Raw genomic sequence first — 20,050 nt, 5'->3', positions numbered from 1 at the left:
GGCTGCATAATGTACATTGTTGTGCTGTACAGCTGAACATTTTTTTTTTACAGTTCCTTCTAAAAATCTAAATAATTTTCTCTAAGTAAACTCACTACAATAATGACCTTTCATAAGCAGCGCTGTCACGTCCCTATTTCAATATTTCAAAATTAAAATAATGATCATGCACTAAAGAAATTGCATGATTTGATTGAAACCCTGGCTGCATAATGTACATTGTTATCCGATGTATAGTCATTGTAGCTATATGCAGTGATTAATAATAATAATAATAATAATAATAATAATAATAATAATAATAATAATCCCATGCATTTGTGAAACTAAAAGGATCACTTTTATTGCTTTCAAGGTTTTATTATTGTTAAAGATGATGCAACTCACTCAATTATTGTGAATAATTGAATGAGGTCTCCCCCCCCCCCACACACACACGCACAAACACACCATACTGTGCAAACTCTAGATGGTGCTGTGTGAGAAAAATTCCAGGAGATTAGCTGTTTTTGAAACACTCAAACCCAAACCTTGCCATGGTCAAATTCACATTCCTCCCCCCCATTCTGATGTTTGATGTGAACGTTCAATGAAGCTCATGATCTGTGCCTGCCAGACTGCACCGAGTTGCTGCTTCATGATTGGCTGATTAGATATGAATAGATACCCAGTACATGCTTTCCTAATAAATTGGTTGGAGAGTGGTTGGGAGTGATCAGTGGTCTCAATTTGAGTTTAATATATGGGGTGACCTGGGTGGTAGTGAGACTCCCGGCTTGAATGTTTTATCCCAGTCCCTGCATTGGCCATCGATAGAGTACTCCTGGGATACTGCGACATGGGTGCTGGAAAATGTTCATCGCAACGTCATACATGCGCTGCATAAATCTTTGCTACTTGCGCATCTTGTCTGGAACGGAGTTAGTGTGTAAGTGTTCAGTTCTGTGGGAATCACAAAACAAGGCAGTCGTGGTATAGTTTTGGGAGGCGCTCAGGCCCTCACTGCATGTAAATTGACAGACAAGCCTTGCAAAATTGCCCCGCTCCTCTAGATGGCGCCGTAATACAAGTCCTATATAATGAGAAATTATATTTTTATTTTTATGACAGAGAAGAATATGACGTACTCAAACGCGCCCAACAGTTAGTAACGAGTCTTGATACAGCATTGCCTCCTGCTGGGTATTGTGGGGAATAACCTACAAATAGGGCTTCATAATGGAATTCAGAATTTCATTCGTTCGTTCATTTCCCGTAAACATTTTATCCTGTCGCAGTACATCCGGAGTTTATCCCGGGAACTCTGGGAGTGAGATGTAAATGGTGGGACGCCAGTCCATCGAAGGACACCATCCACACAAAATCCTTTATTCATTTCTACCTGAGGGCATAGAACAGCCAATCCAGTAGCATGTTCTTGGAAACCAGATAATACTTAGTGTGTAATTTCCAATATGTATTCTAAATCACTGCATTTGTCAGAGGTCGTCAGTTATACGCCAATTAAAACGGGCTGTAGAGGACGCCATATATGGTGTATCGATATCAGTCTGTCCATAAGGTCTATAGATCAGAGCATATGGATCAAATGTCGACCAAAGCAAAAGAGTTTTAATTTTACACATGCCCTGGCCATAAATATCATCATGGCTTTTTGCCCCAAATAGTTTTTTTTTATTTTAATTCAACTGAAATCAGACAGATGAAGTTCATCTGCAACACCTCATAATACACAATACCTCATAATGCTCATAATGCAATACCTATCTGGGCCTGTGAAACCAACACACTAACCCATATGAGTATGTTTACAGCTCCCTTTTCACCGGCACGTGTACGGGTTTTTTTTAACGTTTATAAGAAGAAAAATAGACCGTTTAATGGTCTGTTATACAGCCTATTGTTCTTATGCGCATGTTCTAATTGTTGTTAAATGCTTCACATTTTAGTAGTATTTGCTACTATAAATAATGTATTAATAAAATTATTTACATACGCTTTCACATACAACTGGGTGTAAATAAATGCATACAACCATGCAGTAGTATCCAAAAACGATAGATGGCGCTGTATCTCCAGAAAATACACAAGTAGGTTGGATTAGCCTATTTTATTTCGAAAATACGTTTTGTTCCTTTTCGCGTGATTCAGATCATCACAAGGAACTTTGCACAGATGTGAAAATGTTTTTGTTAACACTGTTGAAAATGTCTCTCTAAACACACCAAAACAAATTTCCACTGTTGCAATCAAAAATGTCTTATTTTTCATATAAAAATGATGAACATGGCCCCTGTTTTAAGATACCTTTTTTTTTTTTTGAAAAATTGTCTTAACTTTAATACAATTGCTTTTTGTAAATACATCAAATAAAACAAGTGAAAAACGGCCATGACGAGTCTCGATCAAAACACCGTTATTATTCAATTAGATGCATATTGTGCCTTTCTGATTGGAAACTACATGTATATTGTAGTGGAATGTAATCTTTAAGACTAATGAAGTCCATGTGGTGGGACTAAGAGCTGTCAGTGTGATCGATGCTTAAAAGAGTCGTAAATATTGTTGCTTTTGTGCGTCTGAAGCGAAATAGCGAGCTGGCCCTGCAAACAGCCGTACACACGTCGTTAACCTGCTGTCCTCCTCATTACGGCTGGATTTAAGTTACAGGAGCAGTCAACCTTTGAGAGGTGTTAACCTGCAAAGCCGTTTAATGGTGTCAGTCCTGTTTAGAAGATAAAGGTTACAATCATCAGTCATCCAGTGATCCTTTAAAAAATGTTACAGCAAGACCCTGGTCAGAATGGCTGCCTTAGATTTTAGGCTATTTCAAACATACTGGACCAAACATTATTTTCAATCTTTTATCGTTAAGTAGTAAATAGTATTATGCATTCAATAACATTTTAAACAACCCACGGTATAGGAATCACTTTATATAGCCATATAGTTTGCGCAAACTAGAGCGTTATTAAAGGGTTCTTCAAGGGTGCGTTGTATAATTAAAGATTCTACATGGTGCCCTTTTGATACCCGTTCTGGCGCTCTTTTTACCACTATTATCTACAGTTAAGTCTTTCTTTCTTTCTTTCTTTCTTTCTTTCTTTCTTTCTTTCTTTCTTTCTTTCTTTCTTTCTTTCTTTCTTTCTTTCTTTTTTAGTCTTATATCATCTCTACAAAGAACCTGTTAGCGTTCCCCCAAAGTAACAACCTATTAACCCTTAAGGGCTATAATTTGTAATAGTCTGCCTACAGGATTTTAATAATAATAATAATAATAATAATAATAATAATAATAATAATAATAATAATAAATGCAAAGCCTGTAAGTAGATTCCCTCATTTTCGCAATGAGCATCCAGATGCTTGATTTAGTTCATTAGAATACGTTTTTTAACAGCGCAAAGACCATCGGTGTGGTGTAGGTTATTTCCATGAAAAGCCTGTAGTAAAATTCAGAGGGAGGTTTGTTATTGCAAAGCTTTCATTGACTCTCTGATGATGGTTTTGTCACACGCCCCCCCCCCCCCCCCCCCGGATCAGTGTTAATTATAGTAACCGATCATAGTTAGATCACTAGCTTTTATAAAAATGTATACATGTAATTTTTTTTTTGCAATTTCTGAGCTAACATTAAATGAGATCTTGTAACGAACACGTGGCCAAAATAAAACAGTGACCATCTCCAAGCGCTCCGAGCAGTAACTGTATTATGGTAATGTTAACAAAAACCTGGCAAAATCTGTGACAGCAGCGCCTGCCCTCAGTTATTCCATTCCATTTAATAACGACATTATCGATATAAAATATATAGATTTTAGAATGGACCGTGTTAAATAATAAACTTGACTTTGTCAGCTTTATCAAATGTGATTTTCCAATGTTGTTAAAGTGAGTAAATTTATCCCTATAAGTTTGATTTTATCAAAACGAGCTATCATTATTCCAGCTAAGGAGCTTAATTTTATAGGATAGTTCATTGGTTGTCATGTGGGCAATAAAATCAAAGACGCATGAAAATAACTTTGTTTGTATTTTAAAATATTATTTGACTGTCAAATTCTGGATATTGAACACTATCTCAGGTTAAATAGTAATACATTCATTAATAACCCATAGTACATGATTATTATAAACAGTCGATGTTATAGATTGGCTATCATTTGTTATGTATGCCATAGGCAATAAAATGTTTCTGTATAATAATAATAATAATAATAATAATAATAATAATAATAATAATAATAATCAGGTAAATAGTCGATATAAACTGATATTATATAGCTGATAAATCACCTGAATAATGAAATTATTTGTAAACAAAGACTGCACTGAGCTTTTAAATAGCTTACGTTTGCTATTTTTGAAATCGTTTCTAAGCTACAACTTAGTTTTACAAGGTTGGCGAATCTATATCGATTATATCATTAATATAAAATAAAACCAGCAAACAGACAAACAATTGAATAAACAAAAAAGGGCCATCATTTATTATTCTCTTGGATAACCTAAAATCGGCATATGGCCTTTCTGAGATGCAGCATCATATAGCAAATCATAGCGATGTTTTATATATATATATATATATATATATATATATATATATATATATATATATATATATATATATATATATATATATATATATATATATATATATTTTTTTTTTTTTGCATAAAAGTAACTGAAATAAACATGACTAAAAGACCCTATTGTTGAAGTCAGGCTTGTGCAGAGCCAGTGTAGTCTATGAAAAACAGGTTAAAGTCTTTGACACTGGTCGCTCGCTCGAAAATTCTCCAATATGTGCTCCTCAACGCAAAGGTAAAAAAGAAAAGAAAAGATTCGCTTATAAAACAGAGGTGCTGAGAAAAGAAATTCCCGGTAGGCCTTGCGTGTTATTGCATCCCTTAAAACAAATCCTACTGTTTGATAGGAATATAACCCATGGTGTAATTGGTTACAGGCAATGCCAAAATGGCTTATGAGTTTGATGTCAGCTGGGCGCCCATCTATCTATCTATCTATCTATCTATCTATCTATCTATCTATCTATCTATCTATCTATCTATCTATCTATCTATCTATCTATCTAAAATTTTACTTTTGTTTCACTGGTATTATAGGAAGTACATAATGACCCAGTTTCAGATTCACCCAAGTCAGGAATCCATTTTTCACCAGAAGCAAAATAAAACACCATCTTTCCACCACATGAGCCCTGTCATGTAAAGGAAAAGTCAAGCAATTTTTTTTTTGTGTGTGTTTTGCCCCCGCTTATTGTTACAACAACATAAAAGTCATGAACAGTGTTCATTTATGCCCGCTTGGACTAACATGAAAAGTATATAAGCGTTAATTCAGATGCTAATTCCACACTGAACATTTTGCTGCTGCTGAACAAGTTATAGGCATGCTCATATATTACATGTTTTAGCTATCTTATAGGCAATTAGGTGATATATGTCCCAGGTCCCTGCATGTCCCACTGCGTTAAAGCGGCAAGATGCAGTAAATCTGCTAGCACAGAAACTTCGAAAACAGCTCTTTTTAGTGTTCAGCCAAATGCGTTGTAAATAGATAAGAGACAATACACGATTCAGTGTCTGTTCATGAAGCGATTTTGTGCATAAGGATCATGAAAAAGTATTAGTTATTGAGGTATTGTTATATATGTATGGTTATAACTTTACTGCCTCTGCACTGATTGATGACTGGAGCATCTTTTGCAAACACAAAATTGCATTCTGTTGTATGTGTGTCTGTAGCCGCTCCCAGAATAAACGCCAAACATTTCAATCACAGCTTCACGAAATCCCAGCTGTTGTCGTCTGTTCTCGAAATGAATGATATCGCCACGTCCTCGAGACATTATACAACTGAGAGACGACCGATTTCCTAATTTGTCTATTATTAATCTCTTTTCCTCCCCAAATTCTCCGAGGCTTGTTCAAAGTGACGTAAGCCACCTTAATGCACAAAGTCATTACCATCAGAGCATGGGATGATTCCAAGATGAATGATCGAGGAGGGAGCAGCCATCAAAGCGCGTGGAGCGCATCAACATCAGCTCACAAGCCCCCTCGGAGCGGTATTAGCGAGGGATCTACATCTGAGTCATGAACTTAGGACGGACTTCATCGACTTTTTTTCCGGTTTAATCAAAAACCTTTGGCGGTGCGTCGTTGAATAACGACTATTGCAGTGCTGACATTGACTCTGAATTTACTTTAAAGGGATTTAAAGTGAATTTGGGTCGACTATTCGGATCGATTTGAAAACAAAGTATTTGTATATTTAAGAATTTCTAAAATGACTGGCCACATAGAGGGTTTGCGTCTATAATAATAATAATAATAATAATAATAATAATAATAATAATAATAATAATAATGACCTTATAGAGTTTAAGCTCCTGCTGTAATTCTCTCTGTCCTTAGAAAAACGCCCTGAAGGAAACGTCCTTGAGCGCAGCGTTAAGTGCTGATGGAGTTTCTACAGAGCTTTGCTTCTCTCTCGACACGCTCGCGTTAAATAAACGCTGTCACACGAGTGTGAGTTCTGATGCTACTCACCAGACAGAAGAGAAAATATTTTAATAAATATTTTCATAGCTGTTCGTGGAGCATCATGCTGGTATAATCGATCACACTGTTTATGAACAGTGGTCTGGGAAATAAACTAGAAAATCATCATTATAAGTAAAAAAAAAAAAACCCAAACAAACCCATATTCTTTAAACTCGATTCAGTTTGATAAATGAACTGCAGTAGTGAAGTCGATAAACTCAAACTTATAGTTCTGATAAACCCTTGCTGTAGAGAACACAGGTTGTTTTATCCATTCAACGCTCCAGAAAGAGTAGAGACTGTAGGGCCACTAAACGAATAAGAAAGCAGCTCACACATATCAATAAGATACCATATTACTAGCTAAATTGCTGTTATTATGTTATTACGTTCAAGTTTGTTATTCTTGGCTTAGCGGCTGTGAAACGTTGTTTAAAAATGAATAATCATATCACTCCGCCAATAGCAACCTGACAATTTAGTCTCTTTAATCTGTTCACTACACTGCAGGCTCGAGTTGTAAATGTGTAAACTCGCCTCCACGCCGCATCAAATCACTTTCCTGTTCACATCAACGCGCACGTGTAACGTTATCGCAATATATTTAGAATACAACTCATTCCGAGGATGTAAGCGAAGTATTTACAAAATCACTCTTGACATTTGTATATCTGGCAGCATCTGATACGTCATTATGCTGAGCTTCCTCTTATTACTCTTATTCTGCTAATACGAACTAAGTGAGCAAGAACTGGTGTTGTTCTGGTATTTGATGATCACACCTGCAGTGGGTATAAACTGTACACTGACACATTGCAGCCCTGCGACCGAGAATAGTAGCCTTTCGGATGATGTACTGGTATCATGCGCGCTGCATTTGTTTCCATATGTGTCCGGGTATTATCTGTAAGTAGATATATTATAAGCTTTGTTGTTTAGATAATTCGGAGATAAACTTTTTTTCACGTTTATCATTGTAATATATCACTGTATATTTGGCAACAACAACAACAACAACAACAACAACAACAATAATAATAATAATAATAATAATAATAATAATAATAATAATCATAATCGCCCATTGACATTTGTATTTCGTGTATTGTCAAATAAGAGGAAAAACATCATTGTTTTAATGTAAAGGCTTCCTGCAAAGCCTAAAACTGAAGAAACAGCTGATTGTCTGTCTCATGTGCTTCTCTGCGCTCCGATGGCTGCAGCTTTAATTTCCCTTAACTATTCATGCAAATTAATTTCTATAATAACACAAACGTTGAAAAAAAACCTAAAACCTTTTCGAAGCTTAAGATTAGTGCAATTTAAATGACTAAATTATTGTGTCTCATGTTTATTTCTATCTTGAGGTGTGCCGTCTCTCATAAAACGAGAGTGTAAGACAGATCTAAACTCGGGATATTGTTATTTCACTCATTTTAGAAGAGCAAAATAAAATGTGAAAACTAGCCAACCTACAAAAACACACAGCGCATTGTTTCCCTTCAGCAGTTCTCAGAGTGAAAGGCTTCAAACTATTTTGAACGCACACCATGACGGATATATAACTTCTCATTTAGCGCAATAAAACAGATAGCTGGGAGGAAAAAAACCCCCGAATACATTTAATAACAAGGAAATTTAGTCGTTTAAAAGCACTGAAGAGGACTCAGATAAGTTAACGTGGCCCTGTCTGTGTCTACTAGATTATAAAGTGACCCGTGTAGCAGAGAAAGACAAGCTTAGACAGAAAAGAGCAAATCAAACAGCGATAGAAGCCCGTGAAAATGTTCGCTTGGGTAAACAGTGATATAAATGACACACGAGCATCTTAGGCTCCCTATGCAAAGACTGTCAGACTGTTCAAATAGACCGAAGTGCAAGCGAACAATAGACCCCTACACCTGACACCAGGGCCTCAGAAAGACCTCTACACTGGTCCGAAAGGAAAACAGTGACACTAATCAAAACAGGAAACAAAAACAGTGATCAAAACAGGAAACAAACAATAGACTATCAAACAGGACAAAAAGAAAAAAAAACACTGCATTTGTGTTACACTGTCTGAAGAAACTTTGTTAGATACAGGAACATGATTGAATATTTTAATAGCCTCATAAATAAAATTCTCATCTCATCTCTCTCTCATCTCATTATCTCTAGCCGCTTTATCCTTAAATTATCAGTAGAAATAGAAATATTTATTTTTACTTCCCAATAACTAACAAAAAAAAAACACAATTCTGTCAGTGAAAATGTACAGCTTCAGATAAAACTTAAACCATAGAGAAACTTCACAGGTTGCAGTTAGTGTTCAGGGGTTTTATATAGCACGGTTTTATTCAATTAAAGTGTGATGACTTTTAGTGCAGTTCTGCTATGATTTGGATGAAAGTCAATCCTATAGACAAATGTCGAATTTCTCATTTTGAAAACTCAGTATTTATATGTTCCTGTATGTCACCTTTTTACTTAATTCTTTCAGTCTCGGTCAAATTTATGTCATCTTTAAACATGCTTCTAAGAACATAATTACAGCTCTTAGAATTCTAAATAAATAAATAAATAAATAAATTTGAAACGCCGCATTATTTCCAGGTGAAAAAGAGGAAACTCTCCGGTTTGTCATGTCAAACCTCTTCAACCAATAGCTGAACAGTGTAATGAAAAGACGAACGGTGATTGGAGGACTTGTCCTTGCTTTGGAGAAAAGTTTCGAAGGCCGTCCCATCACAGCCGCGGATTGAAATGTAAGCCTGTCCTCCTGGCCATCAGGAAACACAACGTGAATTTGTCTCCGTCGTTATCGCATCGGCGTCGGTTGATCGATTTTTCCCAGCTTTGACTGCAGGCCTATAGAGAGACCTAAACTGGACCCGAAGCTGTTCACGGGACATCACTGTTGGACTTTCTGTTTGTCATCGGAGGCGTACAAGCAATGGGTAAGAACAAGAGTGTGTCTCTCCCACCCCCCCCACCCCCCCAATCCTGAATACGGAGCCTTTGTAAACAATCCGTCCAAGATTAGTGTCATGAGATGGAGATTTTAGATCGCACGAAAGCCTAAACTGCGTTCACTTCCACAGGAGCCGTAAAATGGCGTTTTGCCGTTGAACTATTCACACGCTCACTTGTTCAGTGTTCCTCCGAGGGCGGGAGCAGGATATATAAATGTGCTATGTGCTTGATTCGGGATTGCGTATCATATTGATAATTATAAACTGTTACAGAATGTCTAAAGGACGTGTATTAGTAAACACCCCTGCGTTAGTCCACGTGAAATGAAGCTGTACGCCGATCCTTTAGCGTCGGCTATGATGTGATGCAAAATAAAGGTGGAGATGGGACTGCTCTATACCTTACACAACGGTTAGGCTGGAAATTCAAGGCCTCTATTTAAGGCTTAATGACACCTTAGGTTTGCTTTTCGCAGTGCAAAAGTAACAACGTCTGGCTTTGAACGCATTCTGGGCTTCGATCAGAGCATAAACATGTAACATATTTTGGTTCCTTTTTTTTTTTTTTTTACCAGAACCAGCCTTTGGGGAGGTGAACCAGCTCGGCGGTGTGTTTGTAAACGGAAGACCGCTACCCAACGCCATCCGCCTCAGGATTGTAGAGCTGGCACAGCTGGGAATCAGGCCGTGTGATATCAGCAGGCAGCTGCGGGTCTCTCATGGCTGTGTGAGCAAGATTCTGGCCCGCTATAACGAGACGGGCTCAATTCTGCCCGGCGCTATCGGCGGCAGCAAGCCGCGAGTCACCACCCCTACTGTAGTCAAGCACATTAGGACTTACAAGCAGCGGGACCCGGGCATTTTCGCCTGGGAGATTCGGGACAGACTGCTGGCCGACGGCGTGTGCGACAAATTCAACCTGCCCTCTGTCAGCTCGATTAGCCGGATCCTGCGCAACAAGATCGGGAATCTGTCGCAGCAGAGCCAGTATGAGCCGAGCAAGCAGACTTCACACCCTCAGCCGCAGCCCACGCTGCCCTATAACCACTTATACTCTTATCCGACTCCGATCGCAGCCACAGGGACTAAAGTACCAACTCCCCCTGGCATGGCCGCTCTTCCAGGACATATGGCTATGCACAGAATATGGCCCTCTTCTCATTCTGTCACAGATATACTTGGCATTCGATCAATAACGGAGCAGCAAAGTAAGCATACTCTCAGTTTTTGGTAATGGAAACTACTTTTTATTGCCTCACTTAACATAATGTGTGTGTGTGTGTGTGTGTGTGTGTGTGTGTGTGTGTGTGTGTGTGTGTACGGTAATTTGGTTTGCAGAGAGCAGATTATAAAAGTGACAAACCATAGCCTTCAGTGTCTTAACAGCACTATAACACTGTTTAAATGAAATACCGCATTTAGCTATGCAGGGTTGACGAGAGATTAATAAGGCAATTCACATCAGAAAATGGCCTTGTGATTATTTTTTCAGATATTCCTCTATATCCGTGCAGCCGTAAAGCAAAACTTCAATTCAGCTGAATTCATATGACTGCTTTAAAACAAATGGCCGACTGGTTTGTAGTAAGATAAGGCCTATAAACGAATAGTCAAATGATTGAGAGCAAAGCAGAAATCATATGTGGTGTTTGAAGGTTACATAATTAAAAAAAAACTGAGACTAAACTGCTTGTTTGAGATTTTTTTTTTTAAAGAAATCAACTTCAAGTATGCATAGAGGTAAAATATATTCAGATGTCACAACACATTACAGTCACGTCACTGTGTTTGAGCTGGGTAATAATAATAATAATAATAATAATAATAATAATAATAATAATAATAATAAAAGAAGCAGTGTGTCTGGCCTCTCAAATACAGGCCTAACAAAGCTGAGTGAATCACGATGAGATGCAAAAATAACTGCGTTGAATCCAGAGGTGATTTTTTTTTTTTTTTTGGCAAATCGATCTTTTGCCTCAACAGAGAAGAGGGCTATGAAATGTAGCTACTGTCTCGGGTCCCTTGTGATTACAGAAGCATGTCTGTCTTCCCAAGGGCCGCAGCCCAGGTAGCTCACATTTAATCAATCTAATCAGCACGACTCTTTTCAAAGGCGACGCAGATATTCATACCGAACAAGAAATAAGCTACCAGCGAGGAATGTGTTCTCAAAGGCAGACTTTATAAACAATTTATGCGTTTCTAAATGATTCGCAGATGTTTGCGGCAGGTTCTGAAAGCTGGAGTAACGTAGGCTATAATATACACTATGTGGAGTGGGACTTTTAAATACTGAGACTATACTGCTTCACAACGCAATCCATTTATTAATAACCATAACGAAGTAAAACAGCAAAACAAAAATAATCCTCAGAGTGATTTGAGAGATATATAGAAAAATTAACTTCAATTAACTCTACCTTTGTTAGTTGGAACACAGACCCATATACTACTGTACAGCCAAAACACACACACACACACACACACACACACACACACACACACACACACACACACACACACACACACAGCTGCAAACTGCAGAATCCTCAGAGTTCTGAATTAACACCTACGGCGTTGAATTAACACCTACAGCGTTCATTTCTGTGTGTCCAGCTGGAATTATATAAACACTGCAGGTGTTAATGCAACACATTTTTGTCTGTCTTAATTGCTGTAAAAATAATAAGAATACACTTAATCTCACGAGGGGAAACGAAGAAAACCACTCTTACTAGCATATACTACCCCCCTTCTCGTGTTACAGCCCTGGTGGCCTTCCTTTTCCAATTTCAACCTTTAGAAAGCATGTATAATATAATATCCATCACGGACAAAACTAAAGCGGTTAAAGTAAATCTAATTTGGCCTCACAGGAAGACACACAGTGGATGTTCGTCATTATACCAGAGAAGCTCCCTCTATTTCCAGTATGCTGCAAGCAATGTTTGACCAGACCAGCACACCCCCTACCCCCTCACACACACACACACACACACACACACACACACACACACACACACACACACACACACACACACACACACACAGAGAGAGTATAGCAGAACATTTCAGCAGTCTACTTCACAATAGCAGTATCTATCCTATCCTATCCTATCCTATCCTATCCTATCCTATCCTATCCTATCCTATCCTATCCTATGGGAGCTGTTTATATCAGAAAACACAATGTTTGATTATTTAACAGTCAAGCTGAAAATGGTGTTGAAAAGGTAAAACACCGCAATATGACAGCTACAAGAGAGCAACGGATTTTCCTCTAAGCTCAGCGGCCTGATGAACAGGTCTGGGAGAGCGGGACTGGGAGGCTGCAGGCTGGAGCTGAAGCTGTTCTGCTGGAGCCCAAGTTGTGCCCCTCTCTCACTGCCATCTTCCCTGTCTGTGTTTTGCCCCCCTCAGTTAGTGACAGTGCGTCCGTTCCCAGCGCCAAACTAGAAGAATGGAGCGCTTTAAGCAGGAGTAATTTCTCGTCAGCGAGCTCTCCACTAGTCAATGGCGTGGATAAGACTCACTTAGAAGCTGACGCGAAATACTCACAGGTAAAAACAAAAGAACATCCTATAAATAATTAATATTCTTTTTAAAATGAAAGGAAGAATAAAACATACGTTTGTAAAAAAAAATGCCGTTAATTCTATCAGTAATCACTACAGACAGAAATCGCAGCGTGCGTGTGTGTGTGCGTGTGTGTGGTATATGTGGAGTTTTATGCCTCTCTCTATGACCTAGACACATCCTTGGAGACCTTGCCTCAAACAAAAGGATACTACGCTTTAGACACCTTTATTATTATTATTATTATTATTATTATTATTATTATTATTATAGCCTGATTACTTTTAATCCTAAACTGTATGCTGTCTGTGTATTTAATGGCCTCCATGTATTTTAATACCATCTAATCTTAGTGTCTAATCTAATATATGCTTGTGATTAACTCTGCAGGTCAGTGTCTGTGCAAAAGCACATTTTCATTTCATCCCAACATATTCAATAACCTTGGCTTATTTAATAAATAGCTAATGTTTTTTTTAAATTACTTAATACGAGTATATTCCTTAATTTCAAGAAAGCAAAACAATTTATTTGTTTACGTAAATGAAAGTGTGCATCTTATGGCATAACCTACAAATCTAAACAGGATTGATAAATCAGCAACTGTACATGAAATTTCACAGGGCCTAATGTCTCTGATGAATGTTGATGAACTTTGATAAACAATTTGAAGAATCTTTGATTCTACCAATGGAGGAAGTTTTTCGTCATTATAGATTTTAGTTTCCAATAAAGATAAAAGCATTCAAGTTCTTAAAATATATATTTATAGCCTAATAGGCCTAGCATGCTGAGTATCTCATTTTAAATACTGCTTAAATGTTGTATTGATTTATCATTTTATTATAAATGAACTGACTGAATGGAAAGTGCTTTAATACCCACTGAAAGTGATTTCTCTTTTAAAGCGGTTTAGATCTTTCCTCTTTTGGGAGATGAAGAAATGTGTTTCTTCTCGAGTAATATGCGGTACACACACACACACACACACACACACACACACACACACACACACACACACACACACACTAAAAATGATGGCGCCGTTTTAAACCAGAAAATCACCCAATTCTGGCTTTTTGGGTTTCTGAACTTCTGTTATTTATTGTGATGTCCCTTGTAGTTTTCGTCTTAATGAACTCGAATCTTTTCGTGTGAATTTTTGCAATTTTATTTAGTAATATTTAAACAGTTATTATGCGTCCGAATGCATATGGGTAATTTTTTTTTTGCTCTAATTCACAGCCTAGTGTCCGCGCCGCAATCGCGCGTGTGTGTGTGTGTGTGTGTCAGGATACTTGAGCGCGGATGCGCATTTCTACCTCTTTCCCAAACACTGCTGTACTAAAGTTAGATGTAAAACAACATGCTACCATGAGTACTCAAACACAGGAGTGTACGACTTTGATAAAAGATACGATTTAGTGTGACACTGTGCGGTTTTGCGTGGTCTGTGGATTTGGATGCTGGAATAATAATAATAATAATAATAATAATAATAATAATAATAATAATAATAATAATAATAGAGCTGGAGAAGAGAGGCGGGATTGATGACGTCTGGGAGAGGCACTGGGACGCCGCGAGGCAATTGATTAATCGATTATTGCAGGAGATTAGAGGTTTATGTCTCGTGGAATACGACGGAATAAATCTTTATTACCGGGGCATGAGCGCTGCCGAGACTCCCAGGCCATTATGACTCTTCAGAATAAGTGACTTCAAAGTCTAATACTAGTCTGCTACCTATAGAGTTATGCTACATCATTAAAAAGCCGCCAATCTCCTGTTTGGGGATTTCTTCGACAATAAATGACCAGATATTACGAATAAATTTGGATTACACAAGAGAGACCAAAGGCTTCAGAGTATCTATCAAATATTAATGTGGTAAGGATAGAAACACTTCTTTTTTTTCGGGAAAAAAGCGAACAAATTCCTAAATCGTTCTTGATTAAGTCTGAGACTTATTATTATTATTGTTATTATTATTATTATTATTATTAATAAATACATCAATATATGCTATTAATGAATAGCCTATAGTACACAATATTTACTATTTATTTATTTATTTATTTTTACAGATCACTCTGAGTCTACATCACGTTTAGTCTTCCGAAAGCATACTAAAATTAAGATCATCTGAACTGGGAGAGAGGGTTCAGTGTGATGCTCCACCTTGTAACGATGAATATGTACTGCCATACTTTTGGGAAGCCAAGCACAGCAAAAAACAATAATAATAATAATAATAATAATAATAATAATAATAATAGGAGGAGGAGGAGGAGGAGGAAGAAAGCATGTGCTCAATTAACAACAAATAAAAGGGCCTTGTCTAATTTTATCCCGCCGATTTAAAGTCGATCCTAGAGAATATAACGTCCAACAGAGTCCGAAAAAAAAGAAATAAAGTTTTATTATTATTATTATTATTATTATTATTATTATTATTATTTGCTCTTGTGAACTTGTGTTTCGGCTCCTTGTATTTTATTTCTTCAGCCGCATAGCTGTAGTTATTACCTGAGAGAAAGAAAGGCAGGTGATTTAAAACACATTGATAATTTTGCTCATAATTTTTTATATGCTTGTGGGCTTATGTAGCAAGCCTATATGCTTGTTCTAGTGCCTGTAGGCATTTGCAGTAAGCCTATACGTATGGCTTATATTAATTTCATGATTACAGTAAGGCATTGAAAAACCCCAGAAAGTCCTCTGAGAAAGGCGAGTGAGGAAAAGGCTGACAAGAAATTTCAGTCTAAATCAGTGTACAGCTCGTCTAACATAAAAACCTCCATCAGAATGGTGTACTCCGTTTCATTCTAGTTTGTGTGTGGTTTCCTTACATGCAGCAAAGTTGCAGTTTAATGTGGATTTACCAAGCAATGCATGTGTGAGTTTTGAACCAGATGTTAATTGTTGCCATCAATGTTTCATAGTTCTGAAATTTGTACATAAATCCAGACTGCTCACCTAACTAAGCTCTCTTTAAGCACTATGTGTAGGTGAAGGGTAAAAAACCTTTGGCCAGGACTTATGGGTAAATTATGGTCAAATCCAATGGGATAAATGGTATTTCATCAGTGGAGAAGTTGAGTTAGAGAACTCTTAGTTTCAGATATTTTGAAAACTTTACTGGCAAATATTTCTCTTATTCTTTTTATATAGCCTTTCTGTTTTTCATAGAACATCTTATACTTTTTCTCATTCTTTTTCCTTCCTTCTGACTAAATTCTACACCCAAGCCTCTGGCTCTGTTCTTTTGTTGTTTACTCATTCTTTCTCATTCTTATATGTTTTTATGATGGAATATCTCTTGCTGTTTGTATGGTCACTCTCACTAATGCCTTACTCTGACTTTCTCCACCTTCACAGATGCTGAATGGATTGCCCACAGTGAACAGCTATGTCACAGCTCCCAGCATCCATCCCTACCATCCTCCCACCCAAGTGTCGCCTTACATGGGGTACAGCGGCACCATGTCGGCCTATGTGACCGGCCCCACATGGCAGCCACCCAGTGGCAGTGTTCTCTCTCCCCACAGCTGTGACATCACTGCCCCATTGGCTTTCAAGAGTATGGCAGCCACTCGAGATTCCATGCACCCTGTCACTGCCTCTGCACTCTGATTTAGAGCAGGAGGACAGAATATGTGGGCCTGGACTTCCCAGAAAAGCCATTGCTGGATGGACTAATGTCAGCCTTCTGATATATTTATGAATGACGTGCGTGAGGAATCCAGCTCTTCTCTGGTTTAATCCCCATAAACTCCATGTTTGCTATTGAGAGAGAGAGAGAAAGAGTCAGTGCTAGTTCTGTCTGCTCATGGTGCAGAGGAGTGTGTCCTCATTGTCCATGTTGCAGATCAGAGCACAGTGAACCTTCCTCATCAAAAGGATTTATTGCTAGGACAATTTCAGTGATGTTCTTTCTGTGAATATATATACTGAATAAGCATTATGTAACAGAACCAGTCAGTCTGCATTTAAGTGTTTCAGGGTGTTATAAATAACTAAAGTTGAGATGTTTTGTTTTTATTATTGTCACAATTTGATAAAAAATCATTTTTAGGATACCAATTTCACTTCCCTTCTAATGTATACCAGAACTTTTGGGAGAAGTTATTACATTTATTTATTAGTCTGTAAGGTACGTTGAATGCTGTGTAATTATTACACGTAAATGCAAGCAGAGCCAGTGTGAGACAGTGATGCACATTCTGATACCACTGGCATTCATTCATGCTACATTAATGACCAGTGAAGCTGCACACTTCCAAACATTGCACAATGAAATTGAATGTATCTTATTAAATGAGACAAATGACAGACCTCAATTTATGGATTATTTTTCCAAGTGTTCCTTGCCATATACAGATTTATTAATCATCATTATTATTATTATTATTATTATTATTATTATTATAGTCATACTAGTAATAATACTATTACTATAGAATAGTATACTATACTCTGGAATATAACAGTATACTCTGAGTATAAGGTATGCATATCAAGTTCCATATTTGGAATATTATCAAATTATAAACTGAGCCAGTGTGCTATATTGTCTATTTCTGGTTTTAAAGTCCACAGTTTATCAATAAGTAATTTAATTTCCAAAGCGGTAAACATTCATATTGGTCTGATGCTGGTAAGCTGATTTTATATGACAGGACAAATGTATTGACATCACTTTTGGTTTGAATGGCCAAGTATTTCAATGTCATTGTTGCTCTGCCAGATTTGTTCCAGATATTGGCAGCTTCCTTGAGCTAGGCCCTTAGTTTAGATTTTAAGCAATCCCAGATCATCACTACAGACATTGAAAGTTTGAATTAAAGTATTTTTTACAACTTGAAACAAACTAAACAATATTTTTTTTCGGTGTTCTCCAGAGCTCCCACACACCTGCATGTATATCCACATTGTATACCAAAACATAAATCTGTCATATAAGGGGTCTGACTATACCACAATTTAACCACAGATCATAGTGCATACTAGTCTAGTTTGCTTAAAAAAAGTAAACTGAAGCACATGATCAAAAGGTCATTTTAACAATAGGCTGTGGAAATGTACACACCAATCACATGATTGTTAAGACAGACAGGGGCAGATACTGAAGGCATTTTGCTTATGATGTATAATAATCAGCATTTTTAAATGCTAGCCTGTGTCTTGCACATGTGTCATGTCCCCGTGTTCCTGAATTAAAATGTAGAAAGCCAGTAGCGAAGTTACAACTTACCCACATGTTGCAACAGTCCCCACATGTTGCAGTGTAAACAGCTGACCCAGTGCTGCTGCTGATTTGACTTGGAAAACACTTGCACCCTGGCACCGTGGTCACGGACCGTTGCTTCAGAATCTCAGTGACCGTATATGAACCACCACCGAAAAAGCACCACACGTACAGCGCATCACAGCCACCATGCACATTCTGGTGATGTCATTCTATTCAAACAAGGAGCTTTGAATGCCATTTACGTGTCTCCAGGGTTCAGGGACACGGACGTTGACACTACACCTGCATGGATTTAACATACTGATTGTAGCCATGTTTTCTACACACCAACCACATGCTTAATCTATATATGTAACTTTATGTGATCAAGGATGAATGATGTATACATGTGGAATGTTAATTGCCAAAACTGGAAAAGACAACCACAAATTCATGTGTTCCACGTTTGTTTCATTAAGCTAAAATCAATTATAAATAGAAGAGATGGAGTCTAGCTGAGCACAATAAGAAATGAGCATTAATCGACTTGACGTATCTTAATGTTTTGTGGAAATTGTGAAACAAGCAAATCTTCCTGTACAGTACACAGGAAATGCATGAGAGAACATGACAGAAGAAATGCAAACTTTCATTTAACTACCATACCACCCTTAAAACACACACACACACACACACACTTGTACTTCAATCTTTGTGGTGACACTCATTGATATAATGCATTCCTTAGCCCCTTCCTCGAACCTTAACCATCACAACTAAATGCCTAACCCCAACTCTTACCCTAACCTAAATTTAATTCTAACCTGAACCCTAAAACTAAGTCTTAACCCTCAAACAGCTGTTTGAAGAAGTGAGGACCAGCCAAAATGTCCTCACTTCCCAAAAACGTCCTCTCTGTTGGTAAAAAAAAAACTTGTTCTGGTCCTCAGTATATAGCACGCACACACACACACACACACACACACACACACACACACATCTGTTTGGAATTAATTCATATAGAAAGCAATGTCAAATGTCACATGGTTATCTTTAGCTGACTGTGTGTAATCAGGCTTTAGACAGGAGTATGAGTACGGCAACATTAAACAGGGTCTAAAACAATACTGGAGAACATGGTGAATGTGTTGGCTTGATTTAATAATGACCATAAGCAGACTGTTTCCCCTGGTGTATTAGAAACCATGTTCTAAACACACACAGGTGAGTTTTGCGCCTCCTAGTCTGAGTGGATCAACTTATGGAAAGCACAGCCTCGCTGTCTATGCTGATTGCATTTCACACTGCTCAGTTTAAAAATGCTAGGAAAAAGCCCAGTAACTATATACAGTGCAATCAAGTTAAAGTATGGGGTGGAGTCAAGAGGATTTTTTTTTCAATTGCTAGGAAATTTAGTCAAAATAGACATTTGAATTTGATTAGCTTTATTTCAGACCAGCATACAAATAATACAGAAGCTATGAAGTTATGCATTCTTCAGTAACTGAAGCTATGTACGTGTCAGGAATTCTTAGGAATTTAATGGAGGCTTATGATGATCTATGGAATGTTCTGGAATCCAGAGACTTCAGTAGACTGTGAAAAAGCCTTGGTAGTTCATAATGTAGAAGACAAGCTGACAAGACAAACTGACTCTACAACATAGCATTCCAGCACACAGCAGAGCTGCTGAGTGTCCATCACTTTAAACGTCA

General features: G+C 37.6%; 1 protein-coding gene across 2 annotated transcripts; it reads left to right on the top strand.

The window, feature by feature from the left end:
- The first annotated feature begins 9,273 nt into the window (after positions 1 to 9,273).
- pax9 (paired box 9) lies at positions 9,274 to 17,445 on the top strand. 2 transcript variants are annotated; one of them, XM_060934171.1, is made up of 5 exons: positions 9,274 to 9,508; positions 10,099 to 10,731; positions 12,947 to 13,086; positions 14,011 to 14,071; positions 16,484 to 16,753. In XM_060934171.1, exons 1-5 carry the CDS (start codon positions 9,505 to 9,507, stop codon positions 16,657 to 16,659), a joined length of 1,014 nt encoding a protein of 337 aa, XP_060790154.1. In that variant the 5' UTR covers positions 9,274 to 9,504; the 3' UTR covers positions 16,660 to 16,753. The 2 variants fall into 2 exon arrangements, with proteins under 2 accessions (XP_060790154.1, XP_060790153.1); XM_060934170.1 differs by lacking the exon at positions 14,011 to 14,071 and having other exon boundaries at positions 9,277 to 9,508; positions 16,484 to 17,445.
- The last annotated feature ends 2,605 nt before the right edge of the window (positions 17,446 to 20,050 follow it).

Source organism: Neoarius graeffei, chromosome 11, assembly GCF_027579695.1.
Source record: "Neoarius graeffei isolate fNeoGra1 chromosome 11, fNeoGra1.pri, whole genome shotgun sequence".
Classification (NCBI taxonomy): Eukaryota; Metazoa; Chordata; class Actinopteri; order Siluriformes; family Ariidae; genus Neoarius; species Neoarius graeffei.
The sequence above is the reverse complement of the archived record's forward strand: the minus strand, read 5'-3'. Positions and strand labels throughout refer to the sequence as shown.

What these genes read in the sequence shown, in the direction of transcription:
- pax9 (XM_060934170.1), top strand. An exon ending in ATCAATAACGGAGCAGCAAA is followed by an intron (nt 10,732 to 12,946) that starts GTAAGCATACTC and finishes TGCCCCCCTCAG; the next exon opens with TTAGTGACAGTGCGTCCGTT. An exon ending in CTGACGCGAAATACTCACAG is followed by an intron (nt 13,087 to 16,483) that starts GTAAAAACAAAA and finishes CCACCTTCACAG; the next exon opens with ATGCTGAATGGATTGCCCAC.